Source organism: Chiroxiphia lanceolata, chromosome 17, assembly GCF_009829145.1.
Source record: "Chiroxiphia lanceolata isolate bChiLan1 chromosome 17, bChiLan1.pri, whole genome shotgun sequence".
Classification (NCBI taxonomy): Eukaryota; Metazoa; Chordata; class Aves; order Passeriformes; family Pipridae; genus Chiroxiphia; species Chiroxiphia lanceolata.
This window is the reverse complement of record NC_045653.1, coordinates 11496480-11512891: the sequence shown is the minus strand read 5'-3', so window position 1 is coordinate 11512891 and position 16412 is coordinate 11496480. Positions and strand designations below refer to the sequence as shown.

The following is a 16412-nucleotide window of genomic DNA, read 5'->3' as shown; positions in this document are numbered from 1 at the left end:
CCCCTCTAGCCCCCAGGAAGCCCTGAGTGACTTTGCTCCCATCACGGAATGTCCCTTGTTATGGGGAGATGGAGTCATCCCCGTGCTTTTATGGAATCATAGAATACCCTGAATTGGAAAGGACCCACAAGGGATCCTTGAGTCCAACCCCTGGCCCCGCACGAGGCAACCCAGAAATCCCACCTTGTGGACTGTGGCAGTGTGGACTGCGGGCTCTGCTCCATCCTCCATCTCCCACTCCCACCCTTTCAGACCCACGCAAGGGTGTCTCCGTGGGCAGCTATCACCCGAACACCATTAAAAGGTTGAGAGGGTGTTAACACTCCTAAACTGGATCTAAATCTGTGATTCTGGGGGCTGGTGCTGCTGCTGCAGCGACGCAGCGATGCTGGTGCTGGGAAAGCCCCTTTGGGCACAGTGTGACTGTGGGTGCACCCGTCCTGCATGGATGGTTTGGCACCTCTGAAATGGGGACATGCAGCCACCAAGAGCTGCCAAAATGGGACAGCCTTTGCCAGAGCAGTGACTTGCTCAGGAGCTTTGCATGGGGTTTGGGCAGGAACCAGGGCGTATTTGCACAGCACTTGCTGCCTGCTCACCTCCCGTCACCCCCGTGGGTCCTGCAGCCTCAGTGTGACAAAAATTGAGTGCTTTGGAGAGTTGGACATGCACCTGGACCCTCAGACCCCAGAGCTTAAGCTTTCCTCCTCTTCTCCCTACTGGGAATTGGGCATCCCTGCCCCAAGGGATGCCCAGTATCTTCCAGGCAATGCCATGATGGTGCTCCAGGTGTAGCCCAGCTGGCCAGGGGCTACCTAACATGGTGGCACAGTGGCCTGGTGCTCGCTGGAGCCGGGAGGAACCTGTAGCCCCTGTGCCATGCCGTGCCGTGCCATGCTGTGCAGCAGGAAGCCACACGCCTTCCTTCAGCAGCTTTGCCCCCACACCGCGGCAGGTGAAGAGATTAAAACCGAAAACGCGGCGCTCAGCAAACCCCGCCGCAGGCGTTAGAGCCGGAGGCACCCCAGCCTTCGTCAACCCCGTGCTCGACGCCAAACCACAGCGCCCGCTCTAGAGCTGCTCCCATCCCCCTGCCAGATAAGGGCCCCGATAGAACTCGGCTGGTGCCGGTGCTGCCGCGCTCTTCCTGCTGCCAGCCCGGCAACGGTGCCTGGGCTCCCCCCGCGCTGCCCCCGGCCGCATCCTTCCCCTGCTCCCCCTCTCCGTCATCCCACCCCACAGGGCTGGGTCCCCCCTGTGCCACCTGACCCCCCTGCGAGCTGGTTTGGGCTGCGTGGCCCCACACAGGAGCATCGCGTCCATGTGGGATCAGAGCGGCTTCGCTCTGGGGCAAAGTGGGCCCTGTGCTGCCCCAGGGGCCAGCATGTGGGTACCGCTGTGCCACCTCCATGGGGAAAGGAAGGCTTGGCATGGCACCTGGGGAGGGAAAGCTCCTGTTCTGGCAGAGATGAGGTGGCCAATGCATCTTCCCAACCTGCCTCAGCAGCAGCAGAAGCAGCCCACTGTGCAGGGCTGCCTGCTTGCCAGTAATTCCTGTGGGACTTGGGAGAGCCAGACTCAAATAAAAGAACAACTGCTCAGTCCTCAGGGCAATGGAAAATGTGCCTGGAGCCCTGCAGGCTCGAAATCTGGCTAGTGAATGAAGAATCCACCCTGAAACGTCTCTTGGAGTCTTGGGATCTGGTCGGGAAGGTTGAGGTCAGAGCGAGGGCAACGGGTAGGGCTGGGAGCACCCCTTCTCGGGCCCGGGGACAGACCTGTATGGGGCTCTAAGTCACGCTGCGAGGGGATGGTGCTGTGAGGGGATGGTGTTGCAAGGGACAGTGCTGAACGGTGCTGTTCCCACAAGAGGGAGCGAGCAGGAGCCCAGAGCACGCTGTACGGTGCAGAACGGGGCTGCCGTGTAGTCCTGCACTCTGTAGGACATTGCACGGTGCTGCAAGATGCGGTACACACCGCACGGTGTGGCACCGCACGTAGCTGTACTGGGCGCCGTGCGGGGCTCTGTACCGTCAGTATCCACATCTCGTATGTCCCTGAACCCCGCAGGGCTCGGTGGCTGCGCGGCGGCACACGGCTCTGCACCCAAACCAGCTCCACACCTAAGCAGCTCCGCACCCTGCCCAGCCCCACATCCCTGCAGCTCACTCCCGCACCCCGGCAGCCCTGCACCCCCCAGCAGGCAGCCAGGGGAGATGGGAACTGTGGGCACGACCCCGGCTCCCTCTGCAAGACCACCTGTGAGAGAGTCAGCACCACCTGTGAGAGAGTCAGCACAGCCCAGTCCAGAGCCAACCCGGCCCTGGCAAGAACATCCAGGTACCAAAGGGGCGTGTCCCAGGAATGCCAGTGCCGGGAAGGTGATTCTTGAGGGTGTCCTGTGCAGGGGCCATGAGTTGGACTCAATGATCTTTGTGTGTCCCTTCCAACTCAGGAGATTCTGTGGCTCTAGGGTTCTATTTTGGGATGGCACCTTGCCGACCCCCCCCGCCGCCCGGGCCGGGAGTCGGGCTGGTGGCACCGGGGCCCTGTGCAAGGGCTGGCGATGCCCGTGGAGTTGCACAACAGCGAACGGAGCTGTCGGAGCCGCCAGCTCAGCGCTTCGGCCGCCGTTAACCATTAAACCAGAGCGGGGGTGGCGGTGGAGCCTCCCCCGGGCCCCCCGGGCTCCTCCCGGGCCGCGCTAAAGGGGGCTGCGGGGCCGGACAGGATGGGGATGAAGGCTGCTGCGCTTCTCCTCCCGTTCTCCCCGGGTAGGTTTGGGGCTCCGCGGGCGTCCCGGACGCTGCTGGTCCCCCCCTTCCATGCAGGAGAACCCCGCGGGCGGCAGTCCCGGGGTGATACCGGGGCTCTTGGCTGGGCCCGTGGGGGCTTTACCGGTTTGCTGCTTTATTTCACATTTAGGAAAGCACCTGGACATGGTGCAGGGTAGAAGCGGCACCTCCAGCCACCCCGCTCCCTTCCCACCAGAGCAGGGAATGAGGCGTAGCCAAAGCCCCTCTGGAAGCAAGCTGGGAACATTGCCTTCCCGGGCAGGGCGTCCCCGGGATGCCGCCCCAGCACCCCCAAAGTCCCTGAGCCGCGGGCTGCTGGGGGACAGGCAGGGAGACAGGGTGGGGATAGGCGGGGGCCACCGTCTGGGACACACACACGGACTCTGTCCCGGCCTCCAGAATGCGGGTTGGTCAATCCGGCAGCAGCAGGACCTGGTGGCCCCTCGCCGGCCCTCCCGGCCCGGGGGCAGTCGGGGTAGGTGAGGAAAAGCATGGATGGGAGGCAGCTCGGACTGCCCAAAGCACTCGGAACCCCAATACCCAGTATACCCAGTACACTACAAGTACCCGATGCACCCCACACACCCAGGGCACCCCAGAATCCAGTGCATTCCATGCACCCCACGTACCCCCTGCACTGCAGGTACTCCATGCACCCCACATAACCTCGGGCACCCCAGCGCCCCCTGTACACTACACAACCCACACACCCAGGGCATCCCACATGCCCAGGACACCCCATGCACCCTATGAAGCCCATGTACTCCGGTACTTCAAGCACCCCCAGTACCCCAAGCACCCCGGGCATGCCACACCCAGCCCTGCCATTCTGGGTGGGTTTGGGCAGCGATTCTTCGTGGTGAGCAGGACTGACCCAAATCGATTGGGATTGGGGACCGCCCTCCCACCCCAAAAATGCAGACCACACCTCCTTCCCAGCACAAAGACACTGTAACTTTTGGGGGAGCCCTGTAGCCAACTTCCAGTGGGTCTAAAACTTCGGAGGGAACTTTGGGGGGACCCTATAATTTTTGGGGGAGTATCACTTTCTGGGGAGCCCCGCAACTTCTGGAGAACCCCTCTAACTCATCGGCAGCCCTATAATTTGGGGGGGGGGGGCGGCATAACCTTTGGGGGAGAAACTCCCCAAGTTTGAACGCCGGAAAGCTTCACCCCGGGAAGTCTGAAGGAGCTGCCGGGAGTTGGAGGGGGGCTATTTTTGTGGGGGTGCCCCGAATTCCTCGCCGTAACAACAAAATCGGAGAGACTTTCGGGCGGGAGGGGTTCCTCCGCAACTTTTTGGGGTGCGCCGCGACTTTGGCGGGAAAGCGCGGGGCGGCTTCACGGTGGCCCCAGGCGTGCCAGGAGATGTCCCAGGGGTGCCGGGACGTGGTGGGGCACGGGGTGACGTTGGTTGGAGCTGGTGGGTGGGATGGGGGGGATGTGGCGTATTTTTGGGGGGGTCCCGCGGGCAGCGCCCGGCGGGAGGGCGGAGCCCGCGAACATGGCCGCGGCCGTTGGGGGCGTGGCCGAGGCGCGGAGGGGGCGTGACAGCGGTGGGCGGGGCGAGGGGGCGCGGCCGCGGCGGGAAGGGGGGGCGGAGTGACAGCGGGCCACCGCCAATCAGAAGCTCTGAAAGCGGCGGCCGCGCTCCAGCGCGCGCGGTCCGGCCAATGGCGAGGCGCGGGGGGGGCGTGGCCAAGAGGCCGGCGCCCGACCCCGGGCCGCGCGCGGCGGAGCGCGCTCCCCCCCGCCCTCGCCCACCCCCCCCGCCGGGCCGCGGCCGCTCCGCGCATGGACCCTCCGCGCCCGCCCGCGGTCCTAATGCCCGCCCGCCGCCGCCGCCGCCCGCCACCGCCGCCCACCGGGGCCACCGCCAAGGTACCGCGGGGGGGGCGGCGGCGGCGGACATGGGGGTGGGATCCGGGGGAGGCGGCGGCGGCGGCGGCGGGGGGGGGGCGGTGACAGCTGACAGCGGCCCGCCCGAAAGTTTCCCCGCCGGTAAAATGGCGCCGCGATGGGATAAACTTTGGCGGGGGGGGTGTGTGGCGTCGGGGAGCCGGGGGGTAGTGGGTCACACACACACCGCACCCCCCCCCCCCCGGTGGGATCATCTCTCCTGGATCCCAGCCCTGTGTGATATTCCAGGGATCTGCCCTGGGAGGGATCCGCCCAGCGACGCCCTTCGGAGATCAGCTAGGATCCGCTTGGAGCGGGATCCGCTTGGAGCGGGATCAGCTTGGTGCTGGACCACCTGGGATCTCCCTGGAGCGGGATCCCCTTGGCGCCGCAGCTCAGGCTGGGGATGGTGTCTGGGACTGGTCTGGCAGAGACAAGTGTGCTCCCAGCGCTGGGATAGCTGCTGGATCCTGAGGGATCATCTCAGAGAGTGATAAACTTGGGATGTGGATCCCTAGGAGGGATCTGTGCTGACATGTGGGATGTGTGTGCTGCCATCCTGGAGCTGCCTTGCAGAAGGGTGTCAGGTCATCTGCTGGCTCTCGAGATCCCTGCTGGATCCCTGCTGGATCCCTGCTCATGGTCCTGTGAGTCTGTCTGTGGAGGGATCCACTGGCTGCTGATGCTCAGCCAGCAGGTGTTGGCACTGTCAGCCTCCCAGGACCATCTGGGGAGTGCCAAGAAGATCCTGGCTGGATGCCACTGTGACCTAGTGGGATCCACATGGGATCTACCCCAGCAGGTAGCCGGCAGGGTCCCTGCACGACCGTGCCTGGAGGCACCGATCCAGCTCCCCAAACCCAACCCAAAGTCGTGGGGGGATCCCTGCGGCATCCACTGCTCAGGGACTCTTGTCTTCCCACCTCTGTCTCTCCCACAGGCTCCACTGGGATCCGAGGGCTGGCTGGGGGAGCCGCCGCCACACCAGGATCCGGCCAGCCGGGAGGCCGTGCTGCGGGTGCTGGACGCGGGGCTGGAGCAGTACCTGGCGCTGCACTCGGCCATGCAGTGCATCCCCGTGCCCTGGCACAGGTAGGGCCACCGGCACAGCCACCGGCACGGCCACCGCCCTCCTGCCGGCATCGGCCTCACCGGGGCAGATGGGATTTTGTCCGCCGGCCACAGGAGGACTTTGCCCGCTGTCGGCCGCGCTGGGGTGTCCTGCAGTGACCGACCATCCCGCTGGGACAGCTCTGGGGAATCCCACTGTGCCGTGTGCTGGGCTGGAAGATCACTGCCCTCCTACACTGGGTTATCCCTTTGCAAAATGGTTTCTGGTGCTCCTGACCTCTTGCTTCTTTTTTTCTTAATCTAAATTTTTTATAGTTTTTTTCCCACCTCAGGGCGTTGTCTGGCCCAAGCTGAGCTATCCCCACGTTTCTGGGCAGGATGTGGATGCTGGTACCCTCCAGCACAGTGCTGCCCACTGGCATGGAGGGTTTTCCCCCGGGGTGGGAGGCAGCAGTGTTTTTGGCCGGCTGCCTGCACTTCTGCCATGCCACGCCAGGGAGGATTCCAGCCAGCTGCTGGGATGATCCCTGCGGGGATCAGCGGCATTTTGGGGTGCTGCAGGGCACCCACTTTGCACCTGGTGATACCCCCAGCACAGTGTGGCCACCGTGGCCTTGTGCCACTCACACAAGCAGACCACTGTGTCCCCCAGTCCCAGCAGCTCATGGGGGGATGGAGAGGGATGGAGTGGCTCAGGAGGCCCCATCCATCCTGACACAGCCCCCCTGCTCTCGCTGGCAGGAAGCTCTCGGGCAAGGCGGGCATCGATGAGGTGATGGCAGCCGCGGTGCTCACCAGCCTCTCCGCCAGCCCGCTGGTGCTCGGGCAGCCACCGGCCACTCATGCCCCAGGTAAGAGCGTGTCCCTGTTCCCCTGTACCTGGACACGTGTCCCATGGCAGGACCTGACCTTCCTCCTCCTTCTCCTCACCAGAGCCGGGCAGTGAAATCTGGAAGGAGGCTCCTGCCATGTCCTCCAGCTGCAGCAGCAGCAGCAACACCAGCGGGGACTGGAGCTGGGACCCCCCCAGCGACCGCTCCACCCCCTCCACCCCCTCGCCCCCCCTCTCCAGCCACGTCCCCAGCACCTTCCTGCCCACCCCGCTGCTGGATGAGGGCCCTGATGAGCCCAACGGCACCCACTTCATCTTTGGAGAGCCCATCCCACGGAAGAGGAAGGTGGGATGAAGCTGGGGATGATTCTGGGGGTGAGGCTGGGGTTGGGGATGGAGAATAGCGGGGACAAGGATGAAGAGGAGGATGAGGTTAGGATGAGGTTGAGGATGCAGCTGGTGCTGAGGATGAGGTTGGACATGGGGATTGTGAGGGTGGGAATGAAGAGGAGAATGAGGGTGAAGAGGAGGATGAGGATGAAGAGGAGGATGAGGTTAAGGGTGGGAATGAAGAAGAGGATGACTTTGGAATGGGGATAACAATTTGGATGGGGTTGGGGATGGGAATAATGCTAGGGATGACAGTGGGGCTGGAGATGAGGTTGGGGATGGGGATGACAGTGCAGATAGGGATGAGGATGTGATGGAGATAGGGCTGCCAGCCTGACACCTCTCTCCTGCAGAACTCCACCAAGGTGATGTTCAAGTGCTTGTGGAAGAGCTGCGGCAAAGTCCTCAGCAGCTCCTCAGGGATGCAGAAGCACATCCGAACTGTGCACCTTGGGTAAGCACGTGGGGTCCCCCTGGACACCCCCAGGTCCCCTGGTGCCCCCTGTGGGGTCCTGCCGTGGAGGGGGAGAGTGTTGCAGCCAGACCCTGCTGTCCCTGCAGCCGGAAAGCTGACCCCGAGCAGAGCGATGGCGAGGAGGATTTCTACTACACGGAGCTGGACGTGGACGTGGATGTGCTGACGGACGGGCTCTCCAGCCTGACTCCTGTCTCACCCACATCCTCGGTGCCTCCCGCCTTTCCTGGCCCTGAGGCTCCGGCTCCGCCGCTGCCGCTGGCACTGCCGATCCCCGACCTGGCACTGGCCTCCCCCTGCAGCCCTCGGGGCCCCCCCAGCCGCTGCCACGTCCACACGGACCACGCGTACCAGGTGAGGGGGGACAGGGATGGAGGGGGACAGGGATGGAGGGGGACAGGGACCCCGTGTCTGACAGGGGCTGTGTCCTCTCTCTTCCAGGGCTGCCGGACCCCCCCACGGCCACCGGTGTCCCCTTCCTCACCCACCCCACCGCCACCCAAGCCACCCGCCGTCCCCAGGTGAGCCACAGCCGTCGCGCCCCGCCCTGTCCCCTCCCGCCCGCGTGTCCCCCCTCCCGGTGACCTGTCTGTGCCCTGTTCCCGCAGGAGGCCGCGGGGCGATGCCAAGAAGTGCCGCAAGGTGTACGGCATGGAGCACCGGGAGATGTGGTGCACGGCGTGCCGCTGGAAGAAGGCCTGCCAGCGCTTCCTCGACTGACGGGGGGCCCCCCCGGCTCCCTCCTTCTTGCACATTTTGCACTCGAGGTGCCTTCGCGCCCCCCCGGCCGCCCCCCCGGACTCAGGGAACGGCCCCCCGAAAGCTTTATGCACACACACACAGCCCCCCCTTGCCCCCACCCCAGCCAAGGAGCTTCTCCCCCTTCCCTCTCTTTTTCCTTCAAAAATAAGCTAAATCCAACCCCGCTCCTGGCAGGTGGGGGCTGTGGGGGGGGTGGCCGGTTGCTCCTGGCCCCCTCCCCACTCTGGTTTGGGGACCCCCCAAATAAGCTGTGCCTGTGGCCGGTGGGGGCTCGGCAAAGGGGGTGTCTGTTCCTCCCGGGGGGCAGCCCCAGTGCCCAGGGCAGAAGTGGGCGCCTGCCCCCCCCCCTTTTTACCCCCCCAGGGGGTTTTTACTCTTTGTATTGTCATTTCTCTCTCTTGTTCCGGGGAGCAGCAGCTCCCTCCGGGGCGATGCCCCGGGAAGTGCCTGCAGGAATGCGCCCATTTGCACTAAGCCAAACTGCACAAAGAGGGGTCTTTTTGTTTTCCTTTTTTTTTTTCTTTTTTTTTTTTTTTTCTCCTTCGTGTGGTTTTTATTTTTTAAATAAAATATACGAAAATTCGTCATTTTAACCACTCCCACAGCACGAGAGCGCGCGGGCCGCAGGACACCTCCAGCCCTGGGTGGGTTTTAAGGGAATTAATTCACTTTAAACCCTCTTTTTACCCAAAAAAAACCCCTTTTCCACCCTCCCCCAAAACCGTTTCTCCCCTCTTGTCCTGTCACTTTCCAGCCCAGGCAGTGGCTCAGGACTGGGTTTGGCCAGGCCATGCCACCCTGCTCCTCTCCCCATGCAGGGAGGGGACAGGGAGGGCTGGTGGCCCTGCCACCTTCCTGCCCTGTGGGAAGGTTTCCTTTTTGTCAGGGACCCCCCCCCATTGCTTTGGCCCCATGGGACGGGCTGGTGCTGTGCCCCCTACTTGTCCCCTCTGGGGACGTGATGCGTCAGATCTAGAAGGAAAAAACCCCAACAAGTATTTGGATTTTCTTTTTGATGGTTCCTGTTCTTTAGTTACTGTTAAGACAGGCAGGGTGGGCACCCTGGGCCCCTTGGCACCCCCAGACCTGCTGCCACCCCCCTCCTGCATCCCCTGGCAATGGCATCGCCCTGTGCGTCCTCCTGGGAGTTGTTTTAATTTCAGATAAAGCCCTAAAAATAAGGAAATTGCCAGCAACACGCAGCAGGGAGGGGGGGGAATGAGCCACAAGGTGCCTGTTTGGGATAGAGATGGGAAAGGGGAAGGGTGAGGGAGCAGCACCCCCAGCCTGAGGGTGAGCAGAGCTCCCTGCTGGGGTGAAGGGAGGTTTTGGGGAGTGGGGACCCCCATCCCAGCATCCAGGAGCAGGGGGGATGCAGGGCCCTGCAGCACCACAGGGCTGCAGCTGGGTGGTGCCCACGGTCCCCCACATCACGCCATCCTTAAACACAGGGCAAGGAGGAAAATAATAATAACAACTAGGTATTACAAACCAAAAAAAAAAAAAAAAAAGAAAAACCAAACAAAATTGTAGCAGCAATTTCCCAATTTATTGAAACTGATTGATTTTTGCAGGTATGTCTAAGCTAAATCCCATCACAAAGGTTCTATCCGAGGGGCAGCCCCCGGCAGGCAAGGAACCGGGCAGCAACTAGAAAATAAAATCAGATTTACCTGAACTACATCGACAGAAAATCAGTACAACACAGCATGTTCTCCCACTGACTTCTGGTTACGAAATCTCCTCAACCTCCCCAAAATATTAAACACATCTTCAATACAAACACAGGTTTATAATAATTAATATAAAGTCAGTATAATATAGAATATTCCCAGAAAAAAAAAAAAATCAACAATCTTCAAACACCGTCCTTTTTGTGTTTGTTCAGCTTTATTTTTGTAGACAGGTTTAAAGCACGTTGAAAAATAAATATATATGAAAGCATACACACAGCACTCTGACTAGGGGGGACTAAAAAAAAAAATAGGCTGAAATTCAAAACACAATTCAGGATCTACAAAAATCAAAGGAACCATTAATTATGGCTTTTGTAGGAGTCGCACGTGTCACAGAATGAGCGAAAATTAAGATTATCTTTCAGAATATTGCAAAAAATTCCAGTTTTTGCATTGTTTTCATGGAGTTTCTTTCCTCAAGGGCAATGTGCAAAAGGGGGAGCATTGGGGGGGTGCTTGGAGACAGGGACAGAGCCATCAGTCCCAAAACACACCCACCCACCCCAAAGCCACACGGCTTCGCTTCGGGAAAGCAGAGTGTTTAAAGGCAGGAGTGGGAGAGGATATAAAAGGGGAAGTAATGCTGGAGTGGGTTTCCTTTCATACAAAAAAAAAATACTCATTTTGTTGTCCAAAACATTGATTTTTGATTAAAAAAAAAAGAAGGAAAAAGGGAAAGGACAGTCATTTTGCAAACCTTCCTCAGGGATGTCCCCCTCCGCCTCCACACAGAGGCTTTGGGGTGACCTTCAAACACACAAAGCTGGGGAATGAACAATTTTTAAATAGTATTTTTGGAAATTCTGAATTGACAGACACCAAGGACCTCGTTTGTCTCCACTCTTTAAGATACTGTCCAAGTCCATGGATCCCTGGGGTGTTTTCCAGAGGGCACAGGCAGGACAATGCCTTCAGCCCCTGTTCCATGCCGTGGCCAAAATGCTCTGTACTCCTGGCACTCATGTTTTAAATAAAAAATTAGGATAATCAAGGAATTCAAGGAGGAACATTTACATGTATAAATGCTTAAAAAAATGAGTTGCAAGTTCTGGAGGCCGAGTGTATCCATGTTTTACCTCTATGGGGGTTATTTGTTTCGGGACTAAGTCTGTATATATATACACACACATATATATATATATTTAGAAAAAATTAAAAAAAGGGAACCTCAGTGAAGTATACAAAGCCCTGAAGGGAAGTAGAAAGAAGAGATGCAGAACAGGCAGAATTAGTGGGGTTTTGTTTAAATCTCCAAGAGCAGAAGTTTGCATAGGCAGTAGATCCGAGAGATCCCGGAGAGAAGCTGGAGGGATGCGATGACCTGGAGCAACTGACGAAGTTTATTATAAAGTTTCAGCATACAAAAAAAAGCGCCCAAATTCCTGTTTTTGAACCCAAGTCGGAGCACGGAAGGTTGAAGATTAATTCCTGCATTCCCAACCCTGCACACCTCCATCAAAACAAAGCACTTCACTAGACATCAGGTGTTAGAAGGGGTTTATTTGGTACATGGTGTTAGTGGGACAGAAGCTCGTGTGAGGTTATAACGGTAACCTGGGAGAAGTTAGTTTTTATGTGGATTTTCCGTTTTTCTCTCCTTTTTATTTTTTTTTTTCCAATTTGCTTTTATTTTTTGCATCCTCAGCTCGAAGAGCCTCGAAGTGGCACAATTAGGGAACACTCCTGAGCGCTGCCTGGCTCTCTGCCCACCCTTAATAAAATTAAGGAAAGACAAGAAAATAATACAGCATTTCCAAAGGAATTGTGAAGTCAAGCTCAGCACCCCTAACTCCAATTACAAAATCGAGTCACCCAAGGGCGAGGGCAGGAGGAAGAGGGGGGACTCAGGCCACACCTGCTCCTCCTTGGAAGGTGGATGCACACACTGGAATCAGAGGGGATGGGCGATCGGAATGTCACACAAACCCAGGGGTTTGAACTGTTTGGGTCTTAAAATTCTTTTTTTAAATAGATTTTTACATATAAAAAGCAAAACTACAGATAAATCTTTAAGTACTGTATGTATTTGTCTACACAGAACAGGTGAGGCTGCACGTTCAGGACCTCAGGCACCCCCACCCCCTCCATATTTACAGGGTTAATGACAATAAATACAGAGCCCGCACACTGGGGGGCCAAAAGTGGGATAAGGGAACATCCTCATTCTGGAACCCCCCCCCAAAACCGCTGGGAAAAGGTATATAAAGGTCCAGTCGTGACATACTGGGTGGGTTTTTACAGCTTTTTAAATAGGGGAAGAGAAGGAAAAGAAGCTAAAATGCAAAATGAGATTTTTACAGGTTAATCAAAATGTTCCTGCACGACCCACTCTGCTCTTCCCATATTTAAGGAAGAGGGTTATCCATGCTCACTGGCTAAAGCAACAAGTCCCACTAACTCCTCCAGTCCAAGGAGCAGCGATGCTGGCGTGGCCTCACAGAGGATTTTAGGAAAGACCCGTGTTCCCACACTGCTGAGGCACCCCTCAGACCAACCCAGCAGGAGTCTGGGAGCTGGGAGGCTCCCAGCGTGAACTGGGATGGTGGATGCAGAGAGAATGTGGTGAATGAATGTCTGCAAGAAACTGAGGAGCAGAGAGAAAAGGATTGAATGCCATAAACCCAGGATGCAAATGGAATCAGGGAATGAACAGAGAACCAGCTCCTGCAAGTGCCAGGACAGAAGCTCCCACTGCACTCCACCAAATCCCAGCACCAAGGGCCTTAAATCCTTCCAGATGATTTTCTTTATGGGGGTTTATGCACAATATGCTTTTAATTCCTTTGCTGGGTGGAACCATGCTTTTCCTTAGGGACCACCAGGCCTGCAGGAATGCTCTCTGGCCCACAGGGAGGAAAATAGCACCTTGAGTCATTTGGCTTCTGGGTTGTCTTTTGTGGCAGGTTTCAAGGTACCACTGTCACAGACATCATAGAAAACTGCTCGATGGCAAGGAAGGAGTGAGGTCTTCAGCTTTTTTTTTATTATTATTATTTTAAAAAAAGCACCAGAAGCAAAGTAGTGAAGGTAGAACAAGCTGCGTCTCAGGAACAAGACACTTCCAATACACGTTGTTACTGTTATTTAGGTGTAGCTGGAAGAAGGCAACAGTGGCCGGATATGAACAGGGAGAATCCAACTACCTGGAGCGGCCCCACACAGTCTGAGGAGACTCAGAGAGAAACCTGCTTCTTATTTAAAGAAAAAAACGGTTTATTTGAAAATTTACAAGGAACCAGCACAGCTAACGCTGAAGGTTTTTGTCATGAATTAAGGAGGTGTTTGTTACACCTACCAGTGATGAATGTTTAGATTGGCAAGGAAGAATGAGGTACCCAGGTGAAATCCTGGCCCCCACCACAGTCCATGGGACAGGAGCAGCAAGATTCCACCCCGCTGGGATCTCCTCACCTTGGCTTCTCGCCTTTCCCAGCTCATCCTGCACTTGGCCGAATGCCTCGTTTTTGCTACGGTTTGCATATATTTACGAAAAAGGCAGCTGAGCAAAGGGGGAGAAGTGGAGATATCTCTGGAGAAGAATGACAGGCACAGAACTACCTGTGTTCCTCTAGAGCAAAAGGTGCTTCCGGAAGCACCAACACGCTTTTCAGCGCCCGCGGATAACCAAGGCTGGAAGACAGGATGTGGGTAAGATAGATGCCAGTAGGCCCAAGAAAAGTCACAATCTGTCTTTGATGGTGATTCTTTTGGAAGCTGAGAATCTCAGAGAAGTATTCATAAGGCTGTAGTCTGACTTGCCTTTTGATCTATTTGGCTCCATAAAAAATAATAAAAACCTCTTTAAATAACTTTGCAAAAGGCTTGTGTCATCAGGGGAAGCCCTCCAACGCATGCATCCATCTGCTTTCACAACATTAGCTTGGAATTCCACTGCTGCTGGGATTTTAGCACAGATTAAGGTGTTAAAAAAACCCCCAACCAACCAACCAACCAACCTGCTTTGGACACAAAAACCTCCGTGGTGCTCGGTTCAGGGTGGGAAGGGGAGGAGGACTCATGCTTCACCCAGCCTCCTCACACCTGCAGAAATTCCACCTCCCTCACATGCATCCTGGCTGGCTCGGCCGGAGGGGCGGGTGGGGGCTCCCAGGGGAGAAGGAGGAAAAGGGAAGGCGAAGTCAGTTGTGCCGCTGGAAGCGACACTGCTAAGACAGTGTCTGAGTGGAACAGAGAAGGACTTGTTTAGAAAACACGAGAGTTATTTCGCACACATGGACGACAACAAGGCTACTTAAGTTTTTTCCAACATACTCCTTCCTCCCCACCCTCCCTCCCCCTACAAACAACAGAGTGAAACAAAAACCAAACAAAAAGTAATCCCTAAGAAATCCAGGTAAAATCCTTGTCGTTCTCCCCAGAGTTGTCCGGCTCCTGCGGGGAGTCAACATCTTTGTCGTCATCTAAAATCACATCATCTTGTGACATCCCCACGTCATCCTTCCACTTGATGTCGTCGTCGTCTCCCATCTCCTCGTCTCCTTCCACTTTGATGTCATCCGGGTCTTCCATGTACTGCCCTTCCCCAGGGTAACACTCGTCTGGAGACCCTTCTCCCCCGTTGTGGTCCAGGTGCCCGGCGATGCCGCGGCCGGAGCAGTCGGCGCAGACGCCGTGGCGGCGGGAGCCGTGTTTGATCCCCACGCTGGCCGCCGACATGAACACCCGGTTGCACACCTTGCAGACGTACTTTTTGTCTTTGCTGTGGACCTGGAAAAGGAGAACGACCAGAAAGGTTAATGCCAACGGAGGTGGAATGAGAGCTGCAGGGAAGGACACGCTCCCACGTCCTCTGCGAAGGCAAATCCACTGCTGCAACCCGAGATCACAACTGGCTTTGCTGTGAACTCAAACCCACCACCATTAATTCAACCCTGCAATGGTGACACACAACGGAAAATCCTTTGGGATTGCCCATTCATCATCAAGTAGTTCTGAGAGGAACTTTTAACACTTGCACTTGTTTTCCTCCCCTTTTTTTTCTGTTTTTCTGGGTGCAAGAGCTGCATTGCACCACCATGAGGAAAAACTTAATAAGGGAAAAAACCCCACCCTCAAGCACTGGTTCTGTGCAGATCAGAGCAGAACCAGCCTGACCAAAACAGTGTTAATGTCATGGTGATTTAGTGGTCTTCATCCTGATCCTACTGCTGCCCAGAACCAAAGAGAAGGAGAACTGGGAATGCATCCTGTATTTCCAAAAAAAAAAAAAAAAAAAAGCATCAGGCTGCACTTCTGACTTTATTTCTGACTACTTTGGTTTGTCACAAATGTTTCTGTTCCATAACTCAGGCTGCACTCTATGACCAAGAATCTCAGGCAAACAGAGCTATCACAGAACAAGTGGCAAGTGGGAAAATGCTCTGCAGGAAACCAGAAATCACTTTAAAAGTCAAACACTTCACGACTCAGTGAGCAAAGTTACACACTCTGAGAAGAACAAATCACCCAATTAAAAGTGAAATCTGTCCTTGGGCACTTTTGCCCTGCATGGTAGGCAAGGAGCTTGTCAAACCACTCACCTGCTCCTCTGCCACAGGAAACCAGTGCAGGGAGAACCCCTGAATTCCATCACAAGGAGCCCCATCAGGCATCTTCATTTTTTATGTGTGTATATACATGTATATAGACACACATAAAACATATATTAATTTTATTTATATATAGAACAGTTCGGTCAGAACGGACCTAGGCCAACCTAGTCCAACTGCCTGACTATTTTAGGGTTGCCTAATATATATTATAAATTTTATATATATATTCCTTCTTTTATATATTGACACCACATGGGGACAGCCCAGGTACTTGCCTTGGCTGATGCCCTGTGGCTGGAACTGATCCTCAGGGACACTTTAGGAAGTGGTGTAGAAGTAGATAAGGATCCAGCAGCCAATGATTTGGGGTCAGCCCATCAGCCACCAGAGCCTTGGGGCACATATCACCAGTCCCTAATCCTTCTTTAACTCATTTCTTTCCATGCTCCCAACAGCTTGTGGGAAAAGTTTTGCCGGTTAAAGCCCTTCCTTGTATTTTAAAGCAGCTGCCTGGATGTCAGTTCCCTGCTCCTGCCTCAGCATGGGATCGACAGCTCTAACCTGATTCTCCATAACCCTGTGCTCTGGAATACTCAGCTGAGCTAAAGCTGTTTGGGAAGAGGACAAATTGACCCATCGTAGCCCCTTCAGCCCTCACTGCTGCAGGACACTGGCTCAGGCTCTGTGTTACACCAGCCCCAGCCGTGTTCAAAGCCTGGGAGTGCCTCTGATGTGCTCTGGCTGCAGGTTCCTCTGCTCTGAGCTAGTCCCCACAACATTCTTCTACTGCATCAAGCAAAGGCATTGGGTTTTATTATTTTTTTCAAAAGCAGTTGGACAGGGCTGGTCAGAGTCATCCAGCTGGATCTATAGGTATCATTCACTTTTAACTCGTAGAAG

The 16412-nt window shown here is 56.0% G+C and overlaps 2 protein-coding genes across 8 annotated transcripts in view; one reads left to right on the top strand and one right to left on the bottom strand.

Moving 5' to 3' along the window:
- The first annotated feature begins 5103 nt into the window (after positions 1–5103).
- On the top strand, positions 5104–9031 carry SLC2A4RG (SLC2A4 regulator). The gene is made up of 8 exons (XM_032705130.1): positions 5104–5341; positions 5635–5786; positions 6507–6616; positions 6699–6943; positions 7341–7441; positions 7549–7816; positions 7904–7983; positions 8071–9031. Exons 1-8 carry the CDS (start codon positions 5237–5239, stop codon positions 8180–8182), a joined length of 1173 nt encoding a protein of 390 aa, XP_032561021.1. The 5' UTR covers positions 5104–5236; the 3' UTR covers positions 8183–9031.
- Positions 9032–9754: 723 nt separating this feature from the next.
- ZBTB46 (zinc finger and BTB domain containing 46) overlaps positions 9755–16412 on the bottom strand; it is a 53069-nt gene continuing 46411 nt past the window's right edge. For 6 of the 7 annotated variants that reach the window (XM_032704914.1, XM_032704915.1, XM_032704913.1 and 3 more), the window contains one exon: positions 9755–14688. In XM_032704914.1, coding sequence (XP_032560805.1) covers positions 14302–14688 — 387 coding nt within the window. In that variant the 3' untranslated portion in view covers positions 9755–14301. The remainder of the gene's footprint in view (positions 14689–16412) is intronic. The other variant, XM_032704919.1, reaches the window with a different exon arrangement.